Source organism: Podarcis liolepis (genome assembly GCF_965112155.1).
Source record: "Podarcis liolepis genome assembly, chromosome: 7".
Lineage (NCBI taxonomy): Eukaryota > Metazoa > Chordata > Lepidosauria > Squamata > Lacertidae > Podarcis > Podarcis liolepis.
In genome coordinates, this window is record NC_139561.1 from 61,692,343 (window position 1) to 61,717,656 (window position 25,314).

General features: G+C 46.3%; 1 protein-coding gene across 4 annotated transcripts in view; it reads right to left on the bottom strand.

Moving 5' to 3' along the window:
- The window catches only part of KCNQ4 (potassium voltage-gated channel subfamily Q member 4), a 92,644-nt gene that overhangs the window by 10,003 nt on the left and 57,327 nt on the right, over positions 1-25,314 (bottom strand). For 2 of the 4 annotated variants that reach the window (XM_083511603.1, XM_083511604.1), the window contains exons 3-9: positions 22,350-22,476; positions 19,496-19,671; positions 18,212-18,337; positions 15,092-15,202; positions 14,795-14,890; positions 10,342-10,430; positions 6,967-7,122 (exon numbers count right to left, since the gene is read on the bottom strand). In XM_083511603.1, coding sequence (XP_083367729.1) covers positions 6,967-7,122; positions 10,342-10,430; positions 14,795-14,890; positions 15,092-15,202; positions 18,212-18,337; positions 19,496-19,671; positions 22,350-22,476 — 881 coding nt within the window. Of the gene's footprint in view, positions 1-3,867; positions 3,925-5,087; positions 5,133-6,966; positions 7,123-10,341; positions 10,431-14,794; positions 14,891-15,091; positions 15,203-18,211; positions 18,338-19,495; positions 19,672-22,349; positions 22,477-25,314 lie in introns of all 4 variants that reach the window. The other 2 variants (XM_083511601.1, XM_083511602.1) reach the window with 2 other exon arrangements.

The following is a 25,314-nucleotide window of genomic DNA, read 5'->3' on the forward strand; positions in this document are numbered from 1 at the left end:
CTGACAGTGCGAGGAAGAGGGCAGCAAATCTGTCCCAGAGCCGAATTCAAAGTGCTGGTTCTGACCTATAAAACAGCAACAACCTCAGGGGTTATAATGCTTACCCCATATTTGAGTTGAGCATTATGAACTCCTGAAGTATTTCCAAGTCCCAGAAATACAAATTTTGGTGACATCACTAGCACTGAGCCACAGGATTTTTATGAAGATCCAGCATTGAAAGAATTGCTACCACTGAGTAATCCAGAGATGGAACAAACAATGTGTAGCACAGACCACATCACATGACCCTTTCTAAGATGTCTGGAGGCTACGCAAGAGCAGCCCCACACCCAAGGTGCAAGGACCAGAAGTCACCATTTGGCATAAGATCCACACAAAGGCAAATTTAACAGTAGAGGATTTTACATTTGGGTCTTATCAACTTTCCTTAAAACAAACAAACAAACAAACAAACAAAAGTCAAGACAAATGTTAAGTTTCTTGATCTCACTTGTAAGCTACTATGGAAGGCATTCTGCCACCCAGGTACAACAAAGCATTGTTAGCCTTCAACATTAAAATAAGAGTGAATGGGCAAAATGTGTCTGTCAGAAGCACAGAACATAACAAGAGCCCGCTGGATCGTCTAGCCCTGCGTCCTGTACTCACAGTGGCCAACCAGATGCCTGTGGGGAACCTGCAAGCAGCACTTGAGTGCAAGAGCAACTCTCCCCTCCTGCAGTTTCCAAAAAATATATATTCAGAAGCATTGCTGCCTCTGACCATGGAACAGCCATCATGGTTAGCAGCCACCCAAAGTCTTCTCCTCCCTGAATTTTTCTGGAAATTGCGGCACAAACAAAAGGGTGGATGAGCCCTGAGAGTAACCATCTCTTGGCCACCTTCAGGCACCAGGGTGCCTTCAGAATTGGGGTGGGATGTGGGGAGAACGTTGCATCTGCTCTGGGAAACTTCTTCCACCAATCCTTCCAGCCAGCAGTTTTCAGTCTTTTAACTGGAGACACCCCTTTCCACATTGGCTGGATTTCAGCAGAAATCCCACTGCAGGAGAGTCTACTGAAGTGCACCCTCAGTTCATGCAAAACACAGATCGCAGGCCTCCTCCTAGTCCTCAGCATCAACTGAGAGCAGCTTTCTGCAACCAGGTACCCTCTAGGCGCTTTTGGACTGCACCTCCCATCAGCTCCAGCCATCACAACCCATGCTGGCTGGGACCAATGGGAGTTGCCACCACCTAAATCTTTTGTAGCGCACCTGGCTGGCAAAGCCTGCCCTCCAAGAACTGAGAGTTCACCCTTTCTGCACCCCCAGCATTCCTTGCAGCTCTACACTGCTGGGCTGAGGGTAGGGCCATAGCCACGGGTGTCCATTTTGGGGGAGGGCATTTGCCCCCCTGAATCCTAAATGCATATATTTGTTTTACTGTACACAGACTCATGCAAGTGTCACAGACTTCCCCCGGCAAAAATTATTTCTGCACATATCCATGGCCATAGCTCAGTGGCAGAGCACATGCTGTGCATGCAGGTCCCAGGTGCAAACCCCAGCAGCATCTCCAATTAGGGCTAGGAAGGACCTGGCCTGAAACCCTAGAGAACTGCTGTCACTCACTGTAGACAATACTGAGCTAGATGGACCGGTGGTCTGACTGAATATAAGGCAGCTTCCTATGATCAGTAATTGTGATCAAGCTGTTGTTCTGGAAACGCTTGTCCAGGGTTCTTGCCGAGGGATAATGCCAATTGACTTTCAAGCCAGGGTTCCTTGGCACACAATAACTGCCACCAGGGCAGAAATTATTTGTCAGCCTTGTTCCTTGGGTTGCACTGATAGGGCAGTTGTCAACCTCCTTGGCCCCCTCGCCTGCTCCACCTTTCCCCCATGCATCTCAACTAAAAACACGATAGGAATAACTTCAGGGCCAGCCCTTGTGTAGCATATTCTGCCAGACTAAATTCTTCCTGTGGGTGAAAACTGATTGAGCCCATCCATGACAACCACCAACTTATAATTCCATGGATGCACACCTAGGAAAATCTCGGGGTGTGGGGGTCAGTAGGTGAGCTTTGAATGCAATCCTTTTGAGGTTTAATGCAGCAGAAGTCCTACAGGATGAGCTGTGGACTCTGAAGACTCTCTGCGTCCCTGCAGATGTGGGCGTGGCACCCAGATGCAGAAGCAAGTGCTCGTATTGGAATCCAGACGCCCATGAAAAGTGGTGACATCACCGTGCTAATGGAACCACTTCCCCTGGAATGATGTGGTGTTGTGGGTGAGAGAAAGAATCCACAAAGACACTACTGGCCCCAAGAGTTATTCCAAACCCACTTTGTCATCAAGCACCTACAGGCAAGCAGATCTCCAGCACAGCTTTCTCAGGGTTGCTATAAGAAAAAAATGGGGAAATCCTACTTTCCTCCTATTAATTTTTGGCACTGCTCAGATTATGAAATGAGGGAGGTAGGGCAGGGGGCTTAATGAAACCTACAAGCTCCACCACCAAACTGGGCTTCATATAACTGAGCTTTTTCTTCTTCTTCCCCTGCCTTCTAAAAAGAGACATTAAGAGAGCTGTTGCAAAAGGGAAGGGGCAGAGATTCTTCTGCCCCAGCTGAGCACTGATGGAAGCAGAAGTCTATCTTCCTTACTGCTTTATGGGGGCCATCTGATAGCAGCGGAAGCAGGACTCCCTGCTCACAACACAATCGCCTTTGAGAACAGGAACTTCCTGACTTGAAGCCACATGGACCAACTCTGTCTAGTGGCCGCATTTAGTCACTAAAGGAATCTCTAAAGTATAGCATCCATCATCTTCAGCCAACAGCCGTTCTGACTGAGGCTGATTGGAGGTGCAGCCCAGAAGCATCTTGAGGGCTGCAGGCTCCCCTTCCTTGGAATGGAGAATTTGAGGAGGAGAAAGTTATTGTCCTGGCAATACAGCTTGTCCAACAGTGATGTCTCTCATGTGAGCCCATTGCATTATCTACAGGTGGGAGGGACCTTGGTGAGATCAGCACTCTATAAAACTGAATTCTAGCACAGGGTTGGTGGCTCTCATGATGTGCGCTGGTCCGGGGTTTAACCCCCTCCTCACTGTCCTTGCTGCGAAGTCTTTCGGCTGATGTTCTGGCAGCAAGGACAGTGAGGAGCAAGGGGAGTAAAGTATCAAGCTGTTTGGCCAGAAATAAAGAGGGTAAGCTTGATGAGTTTAGCTTGATGAGAGGTTCTGCTATTAGCTCCAGGCCCTGTTTGAGAAGCCCCAGCCTGAGCCATCACTACCATCTTCTGCCCCAAACACACTCCATCCCCTTGGCTTCTGAGTCTCCACCCCTTGAGCCTCTGGGGGACTTGGTAGTGGTACCTTTTTGAACCATGGATGATTCCCTCTGTGACACTGTCCTGATAAAATCCACGTCACATAAACATTTGATCAATTTTGGGTCCATCAACTGCCTTCTGTTCAGACAGGTCAAATCCCAACCCAACAGGAAAGGAAGTAGAAAAGTTTAGAAGACTAGAGAAAGGAACCATTTTAAAAGGAGTTTGGGGGACATTGAATAGTTCTCTCTCCTTTTTCTATGGTTCCAGCTGAAACACATTAATGGAATCTCCTTTTAAGCTGCACTGGAGACCGATTATCTGGTTGCAGGAGAGCAAACGTATCTCCCACCAAGAAAGGACTTCATAGCAAGATTCAGAGGGTTACCCCCATGCATATCTCCATTGCACATTGGAGCAGCATGCCATCCTTTTTTTTTCTAAAGGAAAGGAAAAAACCAACACAGGGCGAAACAATGCAACAACAATTAAAATCCAATTCAACCCCAAAACATCTCTTGGGTAGCAGATCCAAAGCCTCGGTACCTCTGTTTCCAGCCGGTGTGAATCCGAAAGAAATTCCTTTTACTACTAAAGATCTGGCTAGAGAAATGGAAAGAAAGAAAGAAAACAACAGAAGGGGAAAGGTGGGAGGAGGAGGAGGCGAAAAGTTAGTAAGGGGGGCCGCAGAAGGGAAGTTAGAAGGATGATCCCAGAGGGAAACAGCCTTGCTGAGGCTGGCAATAATGGATGCTTGTGTGCATACAGCACCCCCTGCAGAACGAATCGTTCAATGACAAATGTGACTGAATATTTAACTCTTATCCATAAGTTTTTGGTCCAAATTCAAATGAGCAGGCATGGGGCAATTTATTGGACCCCTTCAGGAAGCAATCCATTATTATATTAAAATAAAAAAAACCTGTTGGAAAAACTTCTGGTTTAAAAAGGATAAGCACATTTCAGAGAAAGAACTGGGGGGCAGCAAATAACCAGTTTTTGTGCAGGAAGTTTTGGTACACGCATTCTCTCTCACTTTTCACTCTCTGCCTCCATATGGCAAGGTGCATACTTGAAACTTTGCACGAGAGAAGCAACTGACAGAGGCATTCCAGGGAAAACCGGAAGATGTCTCTCTGCGATTGTGATTCTGAGACATGCATTCATTGGAACACTGGAACAGGCAGCTGTGCAGTAGCATCAAAACAATGCAATTGTGTCAGCAACCAACTTTTTGGAAGACTGCTTGGGAGAAATAAGTGAGGGCAATGAGCTGAGTCCCCATGACCCTAATGTGGCCTGCTATCAAATCCCATTTTTGGAGGTGTTGCTTATCCATTTCTCTGTTTCTGGGTCTGGCAAATGGCTCCCCTCTTAGGCCTGGAGATGATCCAGGGGTCATTGATCATTTGCAGTGCCCTCCAGATGTTGATGGATTCTCAGTTCCCATCAGCCCTAATCAGCATGGCCAAAGGTCAGTGATGGTGGTTGCTAGGAGACCAGCAGGAGGACACCACCTGCTTTGGAGCCTAAAAAGCATGTGGGCAATGTCTCTGCGGTAACAATGTACTGGCTTCTTTCCCAATACTCACACACACACACACACACACACTCACAAACACACACTCAAGGTTTATTTGGCTTTGATGACCTCTCCCCAAGCAGCAGCTGCAGATCGTCCGTACTTCTGGAAGAAAACCTACCGTCCTGTGGTCTCTCTTTTGAGGGGGAATAAAAGCACACAGCAGCTTTGAGGGAAAGGTTACCTTAGGCGTAAACACTTGTGGGGCGGAGCTTCCTCTTCTTTCCAGCTTCCAGGAATGAATGGGGAATGGTGAAGATGGGAAGGTGGAGGAAGGACGAGGAGGAGGAGTGGAGGGAGGTAAAGAGGAGGAGAGAGAGAAAAAGATGATGAAATGAGGTAGGGACTGCAAAGGAGACTTGAGGGGGGAAACTATCCAGCCCAGTAACACAGGCCTTCATATAGTCAAGACAATCCAGTTGGTTGTATCCAGCGACAGATCTGCCCTGCTGAGGGCTAGCAGATTTTACCTTTTTAGCCTCAAGAAATATTTGCTGCCTGCCTGTTATGAAGGAACAAACACACAATGGATTTCCAGCACCATGAAGCACAAACTTTGTAGTCTCGGCTTCCTACCTTCCATCCCCACAAGTTGCCAAACCCTTGTCAGTGTTTATAGGTTCTATAAACAGCTTTCTGCTCCTAAAGCAGATGTCCCTTGTCCCTCCTCTTACAAATATGGACCCAAGTGCCATATCTAACACAACACAGAAGAGCTGTCAGAGGCCAAACTAAACATGATCCGTATAACAAGTTCTGGTTCCCGTACAACAGCCATGTAAAAAGAAATGATGTCAATGTCAGACGTCCAGCCACTCATGCTTGCTTTGGGAGAGGCTATGTCTCAGATAATTCAGTTATTTTGCAGTGTCTCTGCTTCATTCTCCTTCTTATATGTGCATGATGTAGGCATTAAAAACCTACAGGTTTAATTATAGCTGTTAAAAACCAATAAAATGTATGTCTTTTTTTAAGTCTCTATCTCTGATCCGGTCACCATGTGCATAGATCACCATACCTTCTGCCTTGCAGATCTTCCCCCTCTTGTCACTCTCTGCCACCCAGTGGCATAGCATGGGCAGGGCCACGGGGTGGTTGCCCTGGGCACAAAGTTCTTAGGGGTGCAAAATTTCAAAAGAAAAAGAAAGTAGTAATGAAAAATGAAAAATATTGCGTCCTCCCACTCACACAAAAAATCTCCCAATGTTCACATGGGTGGACTGGGGAGTGGATTTGGGCAGCAGCTGGTTGCTAGGGTGCCCTCTGCACAGGCTTTAGAAAGTCACCCACTCCCGACCAATCCCCATCCCACTCTCAGCTGTGCTTGACACTCATGGGGCACTGCAGCTGCAAATCGGACAGGTTGCCAAGCTATTGCCCCTTCATTTCAGCCTATTGGCAGGCATTGCTAAGGATACTTTCCTTAACCCGGACACAGGTAATCCACGCTATGCTACTGCTGCCACCCCTTTGATTCAGAGCAGATTTCCTGATCACATGGATGAGAGACAGAGGAAGTAGCTTGTGTTGCTTATTCCCTAAACCTCTTTGTAACTACTGGAGAGCAGAATAAAGAAGCCCAATCCTAACCTCCAAGTCTTCAGAAACAAATTCTCCATCGTCTATTCATTCTGCCCTACAATCACAGCAGCAAGAAACATATCCTAAAAACTTTGGTTCTCAGGGTTCTGAGGTGGGCACTAAAATCTGTGATAGAAAACTAGATTCCCACTGTTAGTGAAGTCTTACAATCCACACCAAAAGGCCAGGATGGTGACAGCTATAATTCACAAACGCCCAAGTTCTCTGTAGAAAATGCACTTGTTAAAAATGATTAATTAGAATAGGCAAGATGTAGCGGCAGACTCCAGTCAGAAGGGGGAGGCCAAGAACAAGGACTGGTGGTGCATTAAAGTCAAAGGGCCATTGCAGAATGGAAGGAAGCCAGTTCACCGTCTGTCAGATGTTAAACCAGAAGGCAGCAGCAGCAGAGTGAGAAAGAGCCAACACACCAGACAGACAGAGGGGACACACCACAGGCATGGAAGAGGCTTTGACCCTACCTTTCCCCCGAGCAAAATGGAGGATGGATGGTTTTCAGGCCAGAGGTGAAGGAGTGATACGGTGGTGGAGCTCCATCGGGGAATTTCTTCACCTCAGAGTTCCTGAGCCCCCCATTGCGAGCTCGGTGCAAGTGGTCAAACATAAGGACCAGTTCTCTAGGGGTGGGTCCAAATAAAAACATGGAGAAATTAAAATGCTTTGAAAAGGGGGGGGGAGAAAATAATAATAATAATAATAATAATAATAATAATAATAATAATAATAATATCAATCTAACATGCAGAAATTAAAGGGGAGGAATAAAGATGGGGGGTAACCCATAATTCTTTCAGTTGTTTGAGTTGGTCTCTCTGAGGTGTGAATTGGCCAAGGTGGGTTTGTTGAACTGGGGGGTTCCAGGTGTTCGGCTTTGGTATTTTGCCTTTGAATGCCTGGTCAAAACCTTGCAGTGGTGAGGCTTCATAGTTGGACCTGAACCTTATAAACTGCTTGGTTCTGCACACAGCTTGAAAACACATTGAAATTACTGGACACAACAAAATATGCCATCTCTAACCTTCCGATGGCAGCAGAGTGAACTGCATACAAAGCTACTGTATTGTCAAAGCAAGTTATGCCGCAGCTGTGGGGTGCTTTCACTGCTGATGGAAGACATGCCTGTTCATCCAGGCCAAGGGTAGCAACATGGTGACCTGAGGATGTTATGGTCTAGAGCTGTGTTTCCCAACCTTGGGTCTCCAGCTGTTTTTGGACTACAACTCCCACCATCCCTAGCTAACAAAACCAGTGGTCTAGGATGATAAGAACTGTACTCCAAAAACAGCTAGGTACCCAAGGTTGGGAAACAATGGTCTAGAGTTCCCATCACTCTCAGTCAGCCTGGCCAATGGGACGAGATGCTGAGAGTTGTACAGCAAAACAACTGACTAGCCCCATGCTGGCTACCCCAGCCTTTCATATTATTAGTAGACTTTGGTGATTGTGACAATTTTACTGCTTACTAATTTTTATTGGATACTGTTATGCCTTATAAGGAATGCAGGTGGCGCTGTGGGTTAAACCACAGAGCCTAGGACTTGCTGATCAGAATGTCGGTGGTTCGAATCCCCGCAACAGGGTGAGCTCCCATTGTTCGGTCCCTGCTCCTGCCAACCTAGCAGTTCGAAAGCACGTCAAAGTGCAAGTACATAAATAGGGACCACTCCAGCGGGAAGGTAAACGGCGTTTCCATGCGCTGCTCTGGTTCGCCAGAAGCGGCTTAGTCATGCTGGCCACATGACCTGGAAGCTGTACGCAGGCTCCCTCGGCCAATAAAGCGAGATGAGCGCCGCAACCCCAGAGTCGGTCACGACTGGACCTAATGGTCAGGGGTCCTTTTATCTTTACCTTTACTATGCCTTATTATTGTGCAAACCACTGTGGTATTCTTTTTGGTAAATGAAAAGCAGTGTAGAAATCTTTTGATTGATTGATAAATAAATAAATAAATAAATAAATAAGAATGAATAAAATAGCAGGCAAACAAAACAGGAACTTGCAGCACCTTGCTCTTTAGAGTGCTATATTTTCATCTTGCTACAGCAGAGATTGCCCAAGTTGTACCCACCGGCACTAATGTAATTGCTTCTTATTGTGCCCACAAAAGCTCTCAGAAAATATCCCCTCAAAAATCTACAATGCATGAACGACTGATAGCTTTTCCGGATTGGTTCCTGCTTTCACAGATTCAGGCCCTCTTACGTTGGACCTGCCCCCTTCAAACACGCCTGCAATCCACGGGACGCCAGGGCTGGACATCCATCTTCCCTTCTGTTCTGAGAAGTGCAAAGAGCTTATTTCTGTGAATGAACGTGGAGGCACTTGATATACATGCCATTTCTCCCACTGACTTGAGGGGGTTCTGGGAGGGGGGGCTGCTTTGTAGCCCTGTTTTTCCCCCCTGCTATTGTAGATGCGGCAGCAATTTTGTGCTCTGCCACACCCTGGCAGCAGCCATTGGGAGGCAGGCACCCATGGCACTTTCTCAAAATTCCAGATGTGCTTACTGGCCCCAAAGGTTTGGCTGCCTCTGCAACAGGGTGTGCAGCACTGAAGATGTTTTCTGAAGCCAGCCGTGGAATCAGGCCATATAAAGGTAAGTATGGAAGTCATTATCTATACTTTGCAGAATCAATCATCTGACAACTGCATTGCAGGGGGTTGGACTGGACGACCCTTTGTCTCACTTCCAACTCTTCCATTCTCTGATTCTGTGGTGCAAACTTGCTGGGCTGGGTTGTCATATGACTTCTACTATGGGTTGCTATAACTCCCTACTTGAGACCCTGAAGAGCCTGTCAAATGAGGCAGAACTTAACGAGATGGATTAACAAGTCTGGTTCAGTAGAGGCCAGCGTCGTATGTCCACATCCACCAGTGCATATTCATGTATATATGTATGTGAGTGAGTACAGTATATATATCAGCATGTAAAGACCAAGGGTCTCCTCCAACATCCACACCGCAACTCCCAGTCTCCACAGAAGTCCTTGCAAACAAAGTCCCGACACTGATTGAGATGGGAAGGTCATGTGTCAAGGGAGAGGGGGATGGAACTGTGATGGAAGTGTGATGCCTTGTGATGAGGGTGTGAGATCTGCACACAATCCTCAGCCAGCAGATGTTCTGTTTCACTCCTCCACTGGCTCCAGGGAAAACAGCAGCACGAGAGGCATAAGCCACTGCCTCACCTTTAAAAGTCATACCATCACACTCCTGAGGGCACCTGTTTTTCCCCTCTCTTGTGCAACAGAATGGCTGTCATTCACTACTATGGAAGCAAAAGAGTGTTGCACAGGGAGAGAGGGAGAGACATTGTCCTTTCAACCTGAGTGCCTGCAATGTTCAGGCCCTCTGTGCTCTCCCTTCCCATCTTAAAGACAGACATCTGACTAGCGCATAGACTGAACAGAAAAAGAACAGTGGATTATTGCTGCATGGCAACATTTCCCCAAATTAATTCACCATATTAACTTAACTTAAGTTAACATAAGAACCCCCCTGATTTGGATCTATCAAACACCAGCTACCCAACACTGGATGAATGACAGAAAGTCAGTGACACAAATGTCCCACCATTCTTATTTGCTGGGGAACGGATACGTCCATTATATTGAAAACTGTTACATGAAATGGCAACAATCCACAAAGAAAACAGGAAAAAATGTAACTTTAGTCCAACCACTGCCATCCTGAACCTGATGTTAATTATCAGCCCCACTGGCTTAGCCATTCCAGCCAACCCTGGCTCTCCACCTCTTGGCTTGCAGAGAGTCTGTGAATTTTAGGGGCCCACCACCAAGTAGGCTCCTCCATCAATGCAACTTCACACCTACCTAAATGATGGAAGGATGCTGTCGTAATAGCACCAGGTGGCTGTCAGGTAGGCCCGGCTGACATCCGTTGAGTAGAGGCGCCACGCAGCCTGCACCAACCGGGACGAGGGGGATGGGGGTAGGGAAAGAGAAGGGCATATTCTTTATGCACTGCTTGTTTTCCCCAGTGCCCATCTCATTATTGTTACTGATTGACACTCTCTCATTTTGAAATCAAGGTGGCTCACAAAGATATCACAGTATAACAAGATAAACAAGATATATATCTCCCTCCTTCCCTTTCTTTCTGTGAAATCAGCAATTAACAGCATTAATAACAAATACAACTTAACATCTAGTGAAGGATGATGACTGGACATTAAACAAGAGAAGATGCGGCTTCGGGAGGAAATGACCAGCATATGTTTGCAACAGGAGCTGGAAACCTGATTTTAAGAAGTTGTATTAAATTTAAGTACCGGTAATCTGATCTGATTTGTAACAATTTGGGAAAAACAATTTTTTTTTTTAGAAAAAATGAATAGCAAATACAATGAATACAACTAAAAAACACAGAATTGTGTTTGTTTGTTTGTTTGTTTGTTAAAAAAAAACCAAACAGTGTCCCTATATTTATAAGACAATCAGAAATGGTCTAATAAGGATGGCCATTTTCAAAAATGTGCTGTGGGTGATTTACTGGAGCCCTGAAGCTAAGTGATCATGTGAGACTCAGAAAAGAAGCCAGGAAGGGACTGTATAATGGGATATATTAGGGCTTTCCTAGTCCCTTGGGTGAAACTACAGTTAAAAAAGACATGCAAGATAGACTCCACCTCAGCATTGTTACAGGAGATAAACAAGATAAGAGTAAAACCTCCAAACTGCAACAAAAACACAGCAGTTTAAAACTGCAACCGGGACCATCTTTCGCTGCATACACACCATACGTTGAAAGCACACCCAAATCCTGGGAACTGTAGTTTGTTGAGGGTACTGGGAATTGTAGATCCCTGAAGGGTAAACTACAATTCTCAGGATTCTGGAGGGGTGTGTGTGGATATGCTTTGAATGTATGGTCTGTACACTTCTTTTTCTAATACAGAAGACCAGGTATATTCTCATCCACCAACCCAACCTGCATTTGGCCAGACGTTGTTGGAAAAAGGATACTGGATTTTAAAGGTAAATCTAGAAAAAGCTTCACAGGGAAGGAATTGCACTATTGCTTTGGCAGAAATGGGGCCAAAATCTGCTGCCTTTTACCCCACAGATGTCCCAGGCAGCAATCTTTGCAAATCAGGACAAAAGATTCCTTCTCCATTTATTCATTTATACTCGCATACTGTAATGTAACAGAATCTCCAAGTGGTCCACACACAATGCAAGCGCCATTTTCCTCCTTTACTTTCCAGAGCAACTTGCCCCCTCCCTTCACAGTGGCAGTTGTGGTTCTATTACAAAACTGAAACGGTACCCGTGGTTTGAAGCTATGGTTAAGAGGGAATCTGATTTCTGTAAATCACAGAGGGCATCGCTGTGCATTTAACACGAAGCCATGTTTAACGCTGGGAAATGAAGGGAGTGGTGGTGCTGGCCTGCATTCACAAGGGCGACTTCTGATTTGCAAACCATAGCGAAAGGGGTTCTGCTGCATGGGGCAATGGACAAAGGAGCTCCCCTTTGTGTCCCATTCCACATACAGATACGGACCGTATTTCTCACCACCTTCAGGTAGCTGGCCATGTAGAAACATTGGAAGCTGTCTTGAGATGTGTCAGATTATTGGCCCATCTAGCTCAGAACTGTCTCAGAATTGACAGCAAGCTCTCCAGGCTTTTAGGCAAGGAACTTATCCCAGCCCTACCTGGAGAAGCCGGGGATTGAACCTGGGGCTTTTTGGATACCTTAGGCAGGTGTGGGGGCATGTCACACAGTGTATTCAGCTCTGTGCTCCACAACACTGGTAGGGATGGCCCAGCTGGAAAGTCACATCTCCCTGTACCATGACATTGTTGTGAACTGGCTTTAGACACTGTACTCCTCAGTCTAACACAGAGGCCCTCTGTAAGGTATGCTTTGTCTCATCACACATTCCAGTATTAATCTGTTTCATTTGATCAGATGCCTTGAGTATGAGACGCTCAACCCCATAGAGAGGATTTGGGGCAGAGGCAGGGGGACAGGGCTGGGGCCTAAACCAGAGGATGATGAGCCCATAATCTTCTCCCAGGAGTCCTCAAATTACAGCAGCTCAATATTCTGAGATGTTTCTCCCAAATCATTTCCCATTTATTTCTGGGGGTGGGGAAATGCTCTATAGGGAATTATTGTGGGTGGGGTGGAAGAAAGTGGACGGCCATATCACCATTTTCCATCTGCTCCAGAAAGCAAGGCCTTCTGAATTGGCCAGCGTTATCAGGTGGGGAAGGACAGAGGAGCCCGTCTTGGGAGCAAAGGGGGCAGAGAGCTGTGTCCTTGCGATTGCTTTGTGTGCTGAAACAATGAGTGCGTTCCCCTTTTGTCTCGCTCACTGTCCATTTCCAGCTGTTCCTTGTCGGCCTTTCAGCGAATGAAAGGCAACTTGGAGTTGCATTTAGCAGTGGGGCAGCAGGAAAGCTGACAGGAGGAGATGGGAGGGGCAGGAGGAGTCCCCTTTGTCACAAGAGTCCTCTGAACCAGAGAGATAACGCAGGAGTCAGAAGCATCACCTTTCCAGCAACAATGGAAGGGAAACAATCTAGGCACATGGCTAATACACCAGGATTTTTGTTCTTTGCCCCGATGGCAGGTTCTATATTATAAAATGCAGGGCAGATGGAGGGACAGCCAAAGAAAAACTGAATCAGAATTGGGTTGAGCATGCAACATGGGGAGGGGAAAGGGGGCCAAGAAGGAGGTCACAGAAAAGGGAAAGGACCAGACTGCAACACTGGGCTTCTTGGGGAGGCAGGGCAGGATATAAATTTAATAAATGATATTATTGTGCAGGGGAACCAGCCAGGGGCATGCCAGATCTTGTTGGACTCCAACTCCCATCAACCCCCTGACCACAGGCTGTGCTGGCTGCAAGGGCTGTTGGGAGTGGGGCAGTTGCTGCCAGTCGGTGTAGACAATATTAAGCTAGATGGGCCAATAGGCTAAAGCCTCCAGTGTTTCAAGTAAAAAGCTGCTTCTTATGTGAAAAATAATAATATACGTAAGCATGGGAGATAGGCCATCTACACCCAAACCTCTAGGACTTGGAGGAGGTTTCCTGGCTAGCTTTAGCAGTTTCCCCTTTGGATCCAGCTTTGATGGGGTTAACATGCTGAGCTCATAGGAAAACCAGAGTCCTGGGAAAAGCTGATGGGATTCCCACCCACCACCTTTTCCTATGACATGATCAGCTATTGTATTTAAGCAAGAGAAGGGGGCTGGGGTTGCATTTTCCTTAAATAGGGCTTACATTGTTCTTCCAACTGGCAGTGGCTCTCTGAGATCTCAGGAAGAGAGAGGGAGTCTTTCTTTCTGAGCCCTGATGAGATATTTTTATCCAGAGAGAGTGGTGACTAAACCTGGGACCTTAGGCACAATCTTGTACTGTGAACTGTGACCCCTCCCACTTGACCATTACTCTACTAGCAATGATACTTAGGGCTTGCTCCATGCTTTCTAGGCATGGGGCAGAGTGGTTTTTCATTTGCCGTGCTGCTTTCCCCAGGGAAACCTGCTGTTTACCACTGAATCTGGCAATCTGCAAAAAACCCAATTGCTGTTTGTTCCGATCAGTGCTAAACCATGGGTTTTCCCAGTGGAAAGCAATGGGACAAGTGGAAATCTGCATGAGCCCTTGTTCCCACTGTCATCAATTTTCTAAGGCAGGCAGAGTGTCGTTTTCCCCAACTCAAGATCCATTGCCAGGGATGCTTTGCCACTAAGCTGTGCCCCCCTTTTGTGCCACGAAAAGCTCCACACTGTGATCCATGCAAATTTGCTTACTTTATCTTATTTTGCATAATACATTGTCATATTGTTTGTCCTGGGGAGGAGCTATATTACTTTAAGAAACTGCTGCTCAGCCCTGCTTTTTTCCCCTCCCTTCCTCCTTCCCACCCATCCCTCCTTCCTCGTGTGCCGTGCCTTTTAGCTGATTTCCATAAGCAACTGCAAGAGCCTAAAGAGCAGGGTAAAAATGTTTCAAGGGGATTTTTTATTTGAGATCCCTGCATTGCAGGGACTAGATGAATCTTGGGGATCCCTGCAACTCTACCATTCTGTGATTCTAAATAAGTAACACCTGGTTTCTTTGGGGGGGATTATTCCAGCCATTCCATGAGGTGTTGTCCACACCCTTCTAAGCATACCTCCACAATTACAAGGGCAAGGATTTGGCTATCACAAATAAAGAAGTGGGGGGAAATCCCAGGATCTCAGCCCACCCACAGAGCTGGAGAAGGGCCTTGCAGCAAACTCTTCTCTCCTTTCTATCCACCTGGATCAAGTTGGCCGCCGGTGTCCGTCTCTTCTCAAAATGCTTCTGCCGATGCTGCTCTTGGACTTTGAGAGCAAACCCCGAGCCCAGGATCCCCTGTGTGGAAAAGAGAAACGGAGCAAGAAAACAGAGGTCAAGGCCTAATTTTGGAGGAGGAGCCCCATCAACTGCTTGGAAAAGCCCACCAGCCCACTTGCTTGTGCCAGACAAGGGCATTGGTGTCTCCTCACTTCCCCCTACCCACCAGTCTGCCATCCCTGTTAGCCTCTCCCCCAGGTCTCATTGGCACCTACTTACAGCAGGTAGAGCAAAGAACGATATGCCCAAGAGGGCGAAACAGGCTGCCAACACCCGGCCCAGCCACGTCTGGGGGGTCTTGTCCCCGTAGCCAATGGTGGTGAGTGTGATCTGAAAGCAGAAGAGGAGAGGTCAATACAAATCCTTTACCATCACCCTGCCGTCAACCTGGCAACTTCCAAAGGTTGTTGGACAGCAGCCCTCGCAAGCCCTGACCATTGGGCATGCTGGCTGATGAGAGATGTAGCCCAACAACATCTGAGAATAGAATAGAACAGAATTAAAGAGTTAGAAGGGACCATGAGGGTCATCTAGTCCAACCCCCTGCAATGCAGGAATCTTTTGCCCAACATGGTACTCGAACCCACAACCCTGAGATTAAGAATCTCACTCTCTACCGACTGAGCTATCTCAGTCAGGATGACTGGCTAGGACTAGGCTGGCATCCACTAGATTCACGTCAACTTCTGGTGAAGCTGAGAGATACACAACACTTTTCATTTCTTAAGTTCAATTCACCACAAAACATACTGAAAATAAAACTGCAGGCACCATAATGCCGTTACAAACATCTACAGTGTCACCACACTTGGAATCCCGTGTCCTGTTCTGGTTGCCTCACCCCCAGTTGGATCTGGGCAAGGTTCAGAAAAAGGCAACCAAAATGATCATGGGGGTGGAGCAATTCCCCTATGAGGAAAGGTTACAAACATTTTGAATTTTTTGATTTAAATAAAAGGTGTGTAAGTAGGGGTGGGGAGCACAGTGTGGCAAAAGAGAAGGTCTCTCTCTCTCTCTCTCTCTCTCTCTCTCTCTCTTTAACTAGAACTCAGGAATATTCAATTACTGGTAAGATGAATGTTGGAAGATTCAGGAGTAGCAAAAAGAAACCACTTCTTCACACATTACACAGTGAAACAATGGAATATGCTCCTACAAGAGGTTGTGATGTCCACCAACTTGGATGGCTTTAAAAGGGAATTAGACAATTCCATGGAGGATAAGGCTGTCAATGGCTACTAAGCATGTCGGCAATGTACTACATTCTGTGCTGGAGGGCATTGTGCCTCCCAATGCCAGATGCTGGAATTTCACATGGGGAGAGTTGCGTCTGTTGCTTTCAGGCCCTCCTTGCAGGTTTCCCATTGGGGCATCTGGTTGGCCATTCTTAGAAAAAGATGCTGGACCCCTCTGGTCTTTATCAACTACAGTTGTACCTTGGAAGTCGAATGGAATCCATTCCGGAAGTCCGTTTGACTTCCAAAACGTTCAAAAACCAAAGCATGGCTTCTGATTGGCTGCAGGAAACCCCTGTAGGGGTCTTTTATGTTCTTATTTCCTCATCAGTTTGGTTTGTTTTTTAGCAAAGTCCTCTCTCTCTCTGTGTGTGTGTGTGTGTATTCCTAATACACGCATTTTTGTATGCAACTTTGCCAAATATACAGATTTTGCCAGCCATTTCCCTTAACATGATTTTTTTAAAAATTTAACAAGATGTATATACTGCTTGAAATAAAAAAGCTCTAAGCTGCTTACATAAATAGCATAAAATATTCATAATAATAAAAGTACACATCTGGGTACTTTATATTGCCTAAATGAAAGTGCTTCTAGCAGGCTTAAAAAAAAATACAACAAGGGCACCTGCCTAATATTAACAGGAAAGGAGTCTCAGAAATTAAGTACTGTCACACTATATGATGGGTTCCTTGTAAGTGTAAGGATGAACATTAAACAATACATGTAAAAGGGCAATCTCAGCATTTTGCTACATTCATGTTTGCTACATTCATGCTACATTCATATTTTTATGCACACTTTCCCTTAATATATGCATTTTTGCACCCATCTCTTTGGTTGGAGAAGGACATTACAAAATTCAAAGAAGTGTGAATTTCAAAGGATGGCTGCCATTCGCTTTGTTATGGGAAGCATGAATTAAAGGTAAAGGGACCCCTGACCATTAGGTCCAGTTGTGGCCGACTCTGGGGTTGCGGCGCTCATCTCACTTTATTGGCCGAGGGAGCCGGCATACAGCTTCCGGGTCATGTGGCCAGCACAACTAAGCCACTTCTGGCGAACCAGAGCAGCGCCATTTACCTTCCTGCTGGAGCGGTACCTATTTATCTACTTGCACTTTGACGTGCTTTCGAACTGCTAGGTTGGCAGGAGCAGGGACCGAGCAACGGGAGCTCACCCCGTCGCGGGGATTCGAACCACCGACCTTCTGTTCGGCAAGTCCTAGGCTTATGAGGAACGGCTAAGGGAGCTGGGCATGTTTAGCCTGGAGAAGAGGAGCTTAAGGGGTGATATGATAGCCATGTTCAAATATATAAAAGGATGTCACATAGAGGAGGGAGAAAGGTTGTTTTCTGCTGCTCCAGAGAAGCGGACACGGAGCAATGGATCCAAACTACAAGAAAGAAGATTCCACCTAAACATTAGGAAGAACTTCCTGACAGTAAGAGCTGTTCGACAGTGGAATTTGCTGCCAAGGAGTGTGGTGGAGTCTCCTACTTTGGAGGTCTTTAAGCAGAGGCTTGACAACTATATGTCAGGAGTGCTCTGATGGTGTTTCCTGCTTGGCAGGGGGTTGGACTCGATGGCCCTTGTGGTCTCTTCCAACTCTATGATTCTATGATTCTATGATTCTAGGCTCTGTGGTTTAACCCACAGCACCACCTGAATTAGGCAGCTTCATATTAAATAGCAAATTGAAGTCAATTTCTTCCCCCTCCACAGACTATGGAGGATATTCTCTGCACTCAGTCGTCCCCACCCCCTGCATCTTAAGAATATAAGACAGACCTTTCTGGACCAGACCAATGGCCCCTCTAATCCAGCATCCTGTTCTCACAGTGGCCAACCAGATGCCTATGGGAAACCCACAAACAGAACCTGAGCACAACACCACTCTCCCCACTTGTGATTCCAGCAATTCCTAGCATACTGTCTCTGACAGTGGAGGGAGCGCATAGCCTGGTCCTCCACATCTCCTAAGCACCCAGTGTGCTCTCAACAGGTCAGTTGAAACATCCCCCCAACAAACTTAACTTCTTCTCCCTCCCTGCCCATCCCAAGACGAAAGAGCAGGCCAGATCAAAAAGATGTCTAACTTACCGTACCCCACCAAAGCGAGTCTGCATAGGTGAGAAAATCTTTGTTGGTATCTTTCTCTGCCAGGTAGACAAGGAAGGAGGCGAAGATGAGGACCAGGAAACCGATGTACCAAGCTGTGATCAGCTCCTGCCCACACACACACAAACACACACACACAAAAGTGAACTTCAGCAAGTAACCTGAAAAGGAACTTGGAGCAAAGCAGTCCTAGCTGAAGACATAAAAAGCCAGCTAGAAAACCAAAGGAATAGGACACAGAAACCTAAGTTATGGAACAGAGTGCAAGATTCAGGGGCTCTTCTACTGAGATATGAGCATACCCAAAAGTACCAGGAAAGAAAGGCCTTCCTAAACTACAAAAGCCACAACATGACTGGCGATTCTCTGGAGTCATTCAATGTTTCTCCGGGGGGGCTTTGAAATCCATGCAAGGAGATAGCATCATGCTCAGGGGAACCTTGAGCTTTGCAGAAGTACAGTTTTAAGAAAAGCAGCCTCCCAAAGAGACACGCCCACACCCCAAACCAGCCTAATGATGACTGAGCAGCTAAGTGTCCACAGAAAGTTGAATGTCACTTAAAAATGAAAACGGAAAACTGGGCAGATGGTGAGTGGAATGCCCTGCTTGGTTTCTTATTGCTTCTAGTCTCCTGGTGGAGGGGTTGGCTGGCTGGCTTGGACGCCACACATAATCATTCCCACTAGAAGATGAGAAGGCCACTCTGATATATAGTCCATGCCAATTCTCTCTATTTAGTTCTGTTCCATTTGGAATTACAGTGGTATCTCAGGTTAAGAACTTAATTTGTTCCAGAGGTCCGTTCTTAACCTGAAACTGTTCTTAAGCTGAGGTACCACTTTAGCTAATGGGCCTCCCGCTGCTGCCGCGCTATTTCTGTTCTCATCCTGTTCTCATCCTGGGGTTGGACTCGATGGCCCTTGTGGTCTCTTCCAACTCTATGATTCTATGATTCTATGATTCTATGAAGCAAAGTTCTTAACCCGAGGTACTATTTCTGGGTTAGCAGAGTCTGTAACCTGAAGTGTCTGTAACCTGAAGCATCTGTAGCCCAAGGTACCACTGTATCTTGCTTCGTTTTCTAATTGTAACATTTTTATCTGTTTTTATAATTGTGTACTATATTTTTGGTGATTTGCCCTGGGACCTTACAGTGAAGGGCAAGTGAGAAATATTACAAACAAACAAACAAACAAACAAACAAATAGTGATCTTATTAAGAGACCACGTGGTCTCCTGGAACTTTGTATAAGCTGCCAACTCACCTTGCTGTGTGCATAAACCACTGAGCCCAGGAGCTTCCAGGTGCCGCCGCGGCGGTCCATGCGCACCATGCGCAAGATCTGTAGGAAGCGCATGCTGCGCAGTGCCGAGGTAGCAAAGATGTTCCCCTGGGTGCCAGCAGCGATGACGGCCAGAGAAGCAATGCAAACGATGAAATCTGGAACAGAAGAAGAGAAGGGGAAAGCAAGCGTGATCCAGGGCCCAAGGTGTGGGCCGGTCCCCTGTGTGTTCAGCAAAAACCCTCTGCCTAAGCACAGAAGCTGGTCACCTGAAGCAGCACCAATAATAATAATAATAATAATAATAATAATAATAATAATAATAATAATAATAATAATAATTTATTATTTGTACCCCGCCCATCTGGCTGGGTTTCCTCTGGGCGGCTTCCAACAAAGACCAAAAATACACTAAAATGTCACACATTAAAAACTTCCCTGAACAGGGCTGCCTTCAGATGTCTTCTGAATGTCAGGTAGTTGTTTATCTCTTTGTCATCTGGTGGGAGGGCATTCCACAGGGTGAGCGCCACTACCGAGAATGTCCTCTGCCTGGTTTCCTGTAACTTTGCATCTCGCAATGAGGGAACTGTCAGAAGGCCCTCGGTGCTGGACCTCAGCATCCGGGCAGAACGATGGGGGTGGAGACGCTCCTTCAGGTATACTGGACCAAGGGCATTTAGGGCTTTAAAGGTCAACACCAACACTTTGAAACGTACTGGGAGCCAATGTAGGCCTTTCAAGATGGTCTCGGTGGCCACTCCCAGTCACCAGTCTAGCTGCCACATTCTGGATTAGTTGTAGTTTCCGGGTCACCTTCAAAGGTAGCCCCACGTACAGTGCATTGCAGTAGTCCAAGTGGGAGATAACTAGAGCATGCACCACTCTGGCAAGACAGTCTGCAGGCAGGTAGGGTCTCAGCCTGCGTACCAGGTGGACCTGGTAGACAGCTGCCCTGGGCACAGAATTGACCTGCACCAAGGATTTGCAACTGGGCCAAAAGTACAGAGAGAGAGAGATTCATAGGATGTTTACGTTCTAATGGGGCGATAGGGAAGCACACATCCCTGAACTATGAAAAGTCTTTTAATTATTTGTATAAAAATGTGTCCCAGGGGCATAGGAAGCTGCCTTATTTTGAGTCAGATCACTGGTCCATCTAGCTCCATACTGTTGACACTGACTGGCAGTGGCTCTCCAGAGGCCTCTCTCCGCTCTGACTGGAGATGTGGACAATTGAACCTGGGATCTTCTGTATGCAAATAAGATGCTCTGCCACTGAACTGCAAGAGCAATTCAAAGCACCTTGCAAAATATAAAAACAGACATAAAAATAACAATAATCCAGTATAACTGTCTAACTAAAAGCTGCATCAATAAATAAGAACCCAAACAGCCAAAAGTCAAAAGCAATTACCGGTACTTAAACTGAACCATGGAATCAAAAGCTTGTTTTAAAAACAGCATCTTCAGTTGTAGACAGAATAGAAAGGAGGAAGATAACATAACCTCTTGGGGCAAGGCGTGCTATGCAGTGACACTGCTGTGAGACTGGGGCAACGGAACTATTTTTAAAGTTCTCTTTTCAAAGGGCTACACCAGCTCTCCTGCGGCGAAGCGAGTAAGACTATGCAATGCATGCAGTGCTCAGGACGTCCAGTAGGTGGCATTCAAGGCCGCCCTTGGTGAAGAGAACTTGATAGCTCAGCAAAAATTAAGAAAAATGTGGGTCTCTAAAGGACAAAGCAGGGCTTGAGATAAAGGCCACCCAGAGCTCTTTAAGAACTGCAGTAAAACAACTTGGATGTCTTTATTCAAATCATGAAGAAGGTATTAAAAACCTTCTGTGAAAGGGGAACATAAGGTCTAGATGGCTTAAGGTCACCTGTATCTAGGATCTCACTGTTTCTGGGTCCTATTAACCTTTGGGGCCCTTAGTAGCTTGAGACCAAGATCCCTGAAAAATCATATTCTCTTATATATACAGTAACTGCTGTAAGCCTTATATCTTCAGAGCCCTTGTTCCATGTGCCCCCACGAAAGGATGCTGCAGGCTCAGGGGCGTTTCAGCACTAGTAGCTTAGCCGTGGGACACCCTCCTAAGAAAGAACCATCTGATGCCTGCCTTGCTGTCTTTCTGGAACATTTTTATTCTTTTTTAACAACCTGCATTTATTTATTTTTTACAAATATACAATTTTAGCCTTTTCAGCCCCTGTTTACGAGCTGCATGATGTACTTTTGAATTGTCTATTTTGATTCTCCTTTCTTCCAGAAAATGAATTTTATGTTGCAAGTTGGGTTATTCAAAAAATAAAATAAAATATGAAATTGTCTTTTTAAATTGTATGTTACCGTTCTATGCACACTACCCCAAGAACAATGTTGCTGGCTAGCCTTGTATCAGCAGTGGGGAATTAGATACAGGAAGAGGGCCCCATCCAGAATTGGTTCACCCTCTGTGGACCATTTTTGATGGGCAGGTTGGGGCCACCTATCTGTCAATTACCTGATGTCATATGGCACCCCCCTGGCACAAAGTTCAGGCCACAGCAGCAGGTACAGGCTTATATCTGATCTCAGCACATCACTAAGATCAGAAATGAAGCTCTGTTTGCTCTTTGAAAGGCAGCAGGCACAGAATTATCTCCTGATCTTAGTGCAGTGCATATCTGAGTGCTTAGATTAAGGATAACAGATTGCTATTCCTGATGTCTGGTGGCTAACAGGTGGGTGTGGTTTACACATTCGGTGCAAAGATGTGGTCCAGCTGTGCACGCCTTCCTGTGATTCCTCCTTCTCTCCTGGCTGCTATAGAGCAAAACGAAAGGCGTACCTATGACACAGAAAGGTTTCCGGGCAAATCGAAAGCGTCCCTGCCAGCCTCTGTAGCGGCAGCAGCAGCCGGCTGACCAGACCCTGATGATGTACTCCATGCCAAAAACCACAATCATGACAAATTCCTGCAAAGGAGGAGAGAGGAACAGAAAAAATCAGATGTGGGGTTTTGGAGAGGGGTAAACCAGGCAGGAGAAAGCTACAAAACACTTCTGAAATCACTCTCCGTTAACAGTAATAGTAAGAACTTGCCCCGCCCCCCTGTATGTTTGTGTGTGTGTGTTGAAAGTCACCCAAATAAGCAGACATGTGGCTAAGTTTAAAATCAATAAAGGAACATGCTTCTTCGGACTCATATATTGTATTTAATAAAATATTTACACCTCGCCTTTCAGGACTACTGTACCATAAGAGAGGCTACACTTCCTCCCACAAAAGCATATTAAAGATAGCTATTGAACCCCTATAAAAAAAGGAAAAATAAAACCAGATCAAAGCAACGGTCTTTCATAAAGCACAGTTAACTTACAAAATTTGCTGCCGTAAAAATTAAGAGACAGCTGTTAATTTGAAAGACTTTAAACAAACTCATGATAATGTGTCTTATGGCAGCAGCGGCTGCATTTTATAATTCAATATTGCATTGTTGTAACCATAATTTCTCACCTGGTATTATCCTTGTAATCTAATATTCTATTGTTTTAACCTGGGGCTTCACAGTAAAGGATGGCAAGGAATCTAATAAATAAATACCTCTTTGATTACTCATGACAACTAAAATGGAGCCTCCATGTTCAAGAGACAATCAGCATAATCTCTGAATGTCAGGCCCAGGGAATGAGCTGCAGGTAGAGGCTCCCACTTAATGGCTTCCCAGAGGCATCTTAACAGGCTGGCTGAAATAGGACATTGGACCAGGTGGGGCTTGGATCAGACCAGAAGTCCAGCTATGAGATTCCTCCTTATGCGACTACCAAATGTCAGGAAAAAATGAGACCTCTTCCCCCGCCCCCCAGCAGTTTCCGCCACAGCCCAATGACCAGGCCACCTCGGCAGGCCCCCATGGACCCCACAAGCAGAAATTAGAATCCGGAAAGGGCAGGGTGGCATAGGGACCTGCTTTCTAAATATAAATGTCCTCATTGAAAATCATTGATCCCTCTCCCAAGCAAAGGCCAGACCTCAGATAGCAAAGGATCTCTTCTGGAGAAGGTGGAGGAAGTTGGTTTACACCGATGCCGGGAATTCACTTTCGAATAGATATTTGGGGGACGTATTATGAGAGCCCCCAGAGAACTTCAGCTGCAAAGCCACTTGTGAGCACCAGCCTGGTTGGCCTATTCGTAGGAACACAGGAAGCTGCCTTACACAGAGTTGGACTATTGGACCATCTAGCTCAGTACTGTCAACACTGACTGGCAGCTGCTTTCCAGGGTTCCAGGAAAAAAAGTCTCTCCCATTCCCATCTGGTGATGCCTGCAAAGCAGAGGCTTTTACTGAGCTACAGGGGAGTCTGCTACAGGACACCCTTGTTTCAAGCCAAGGAACTACGGCAGCTGTTTCCATGTACAGTGGTACCTCAGGTTAAGTACTTAATTCGTTCTTAATTTGTACTTAATTCATTCTAGAGGTCTGTTCTTAACCTGAAACTGTTCTTAACCTGAAGCACCACTTTAACTAATGGGGCCTCCTGCTGCTACCGTGCCACCGCCAAGCAATTTCTGTTCTCATTCTGAAGCAAAGTTTTTAACCTGAAGCACTATTTCTGGGTTAGTGGAGTCTGTAACCTGAAGCGTATGTAACCCAAGGTACCACTGTACAGCTGAGGTATGGAGCCATGGTTTCTCATGTAACTGAAGAAACCCAACCTTTTATCCATAAAGTTAATCACTGCAGTAGGGACCTAGGAATCTGCCTTCCACTTAGCTAATCTGCCTTATAGCAAGCCAGACCCTTTGTCCACCCAGCTCAGTATTGTCCGCACTGACTGCCAGCAGCTCTCTCCAGAGTTTCTGATGGGGAACATTACCAGTCCTTCCTGCAGACACCAGGGACTGAACCTGGGGGCTTCTGTGCACAAAGCGGAGGCGCTGGCACTGAGCTCTGGCCCTTCCCTTTTGCTAAAGTAAGATTCCAGCCCTCGTGGTTCCAAATAAAGGGATGGTTTAAATAGGAACAAAGGAAGATCCCTTCTACGGAGTCAGACTATTGCTCCATCTAGCTCAGTACTGTCCACACTGACTGACAGCAGTTCTCCAGGGTTCCAGCTTTTTTTTTGGGGGGGGGGGATATTGCCAGCCCAGAGATGCCAGGGACTGAACCTGGGACCTTCTGCATGGAAAACAGATGCTCTGCCAATGAATTATAACCCTTCCCTCAGAGATGGCAGCTTCACAAGCCTCTCCATCTTTCCTGGTCTGAATGGAAAGCCAGCGTGGCACTTCAGCACCCTTGCCCAGGAAGCCCGTATGAGCTTGCATCCTTTTCTTGCACCCTTGGAGCGCTAGTCAATAAGGGCAAGTTTTCCCGCCGTGTCAGCTTTGTCCTGCCTTATCGCCTCACTTTCCTTTCTTTCCTTTTTCACAAACAAACCCCTATTTTGCTTACTAGAGGGAAAGTCACACGGACCTTCTTAATTTAGTCTCCATCTCAGTTGGGAGAATTCCAGTGTCAGCCGTTTCTGACAGTTTGGGGGAAAGTTGCTTTTTTTAAAGATTCTTCTCGCCCACCCCCTTCCCCTGGGTTTGGTCACCCTTCCCTCCAAGTTGTCACCCGCCTTTTCCATATGGATAAAGTTCACCACCAGGACTGCCGGCTATGAGAAGAGGAATCTTGCTACCAAATCGGACCAAAAGATCCAGCTAAGCTAGCATTATGCACCCAGAGTCCTCCAGGAAGCCCACAAGCAAAGCATCTGACAGGTACTGGCCCTACCATTAGGCCAAATGAGACAGCTGCCTCTA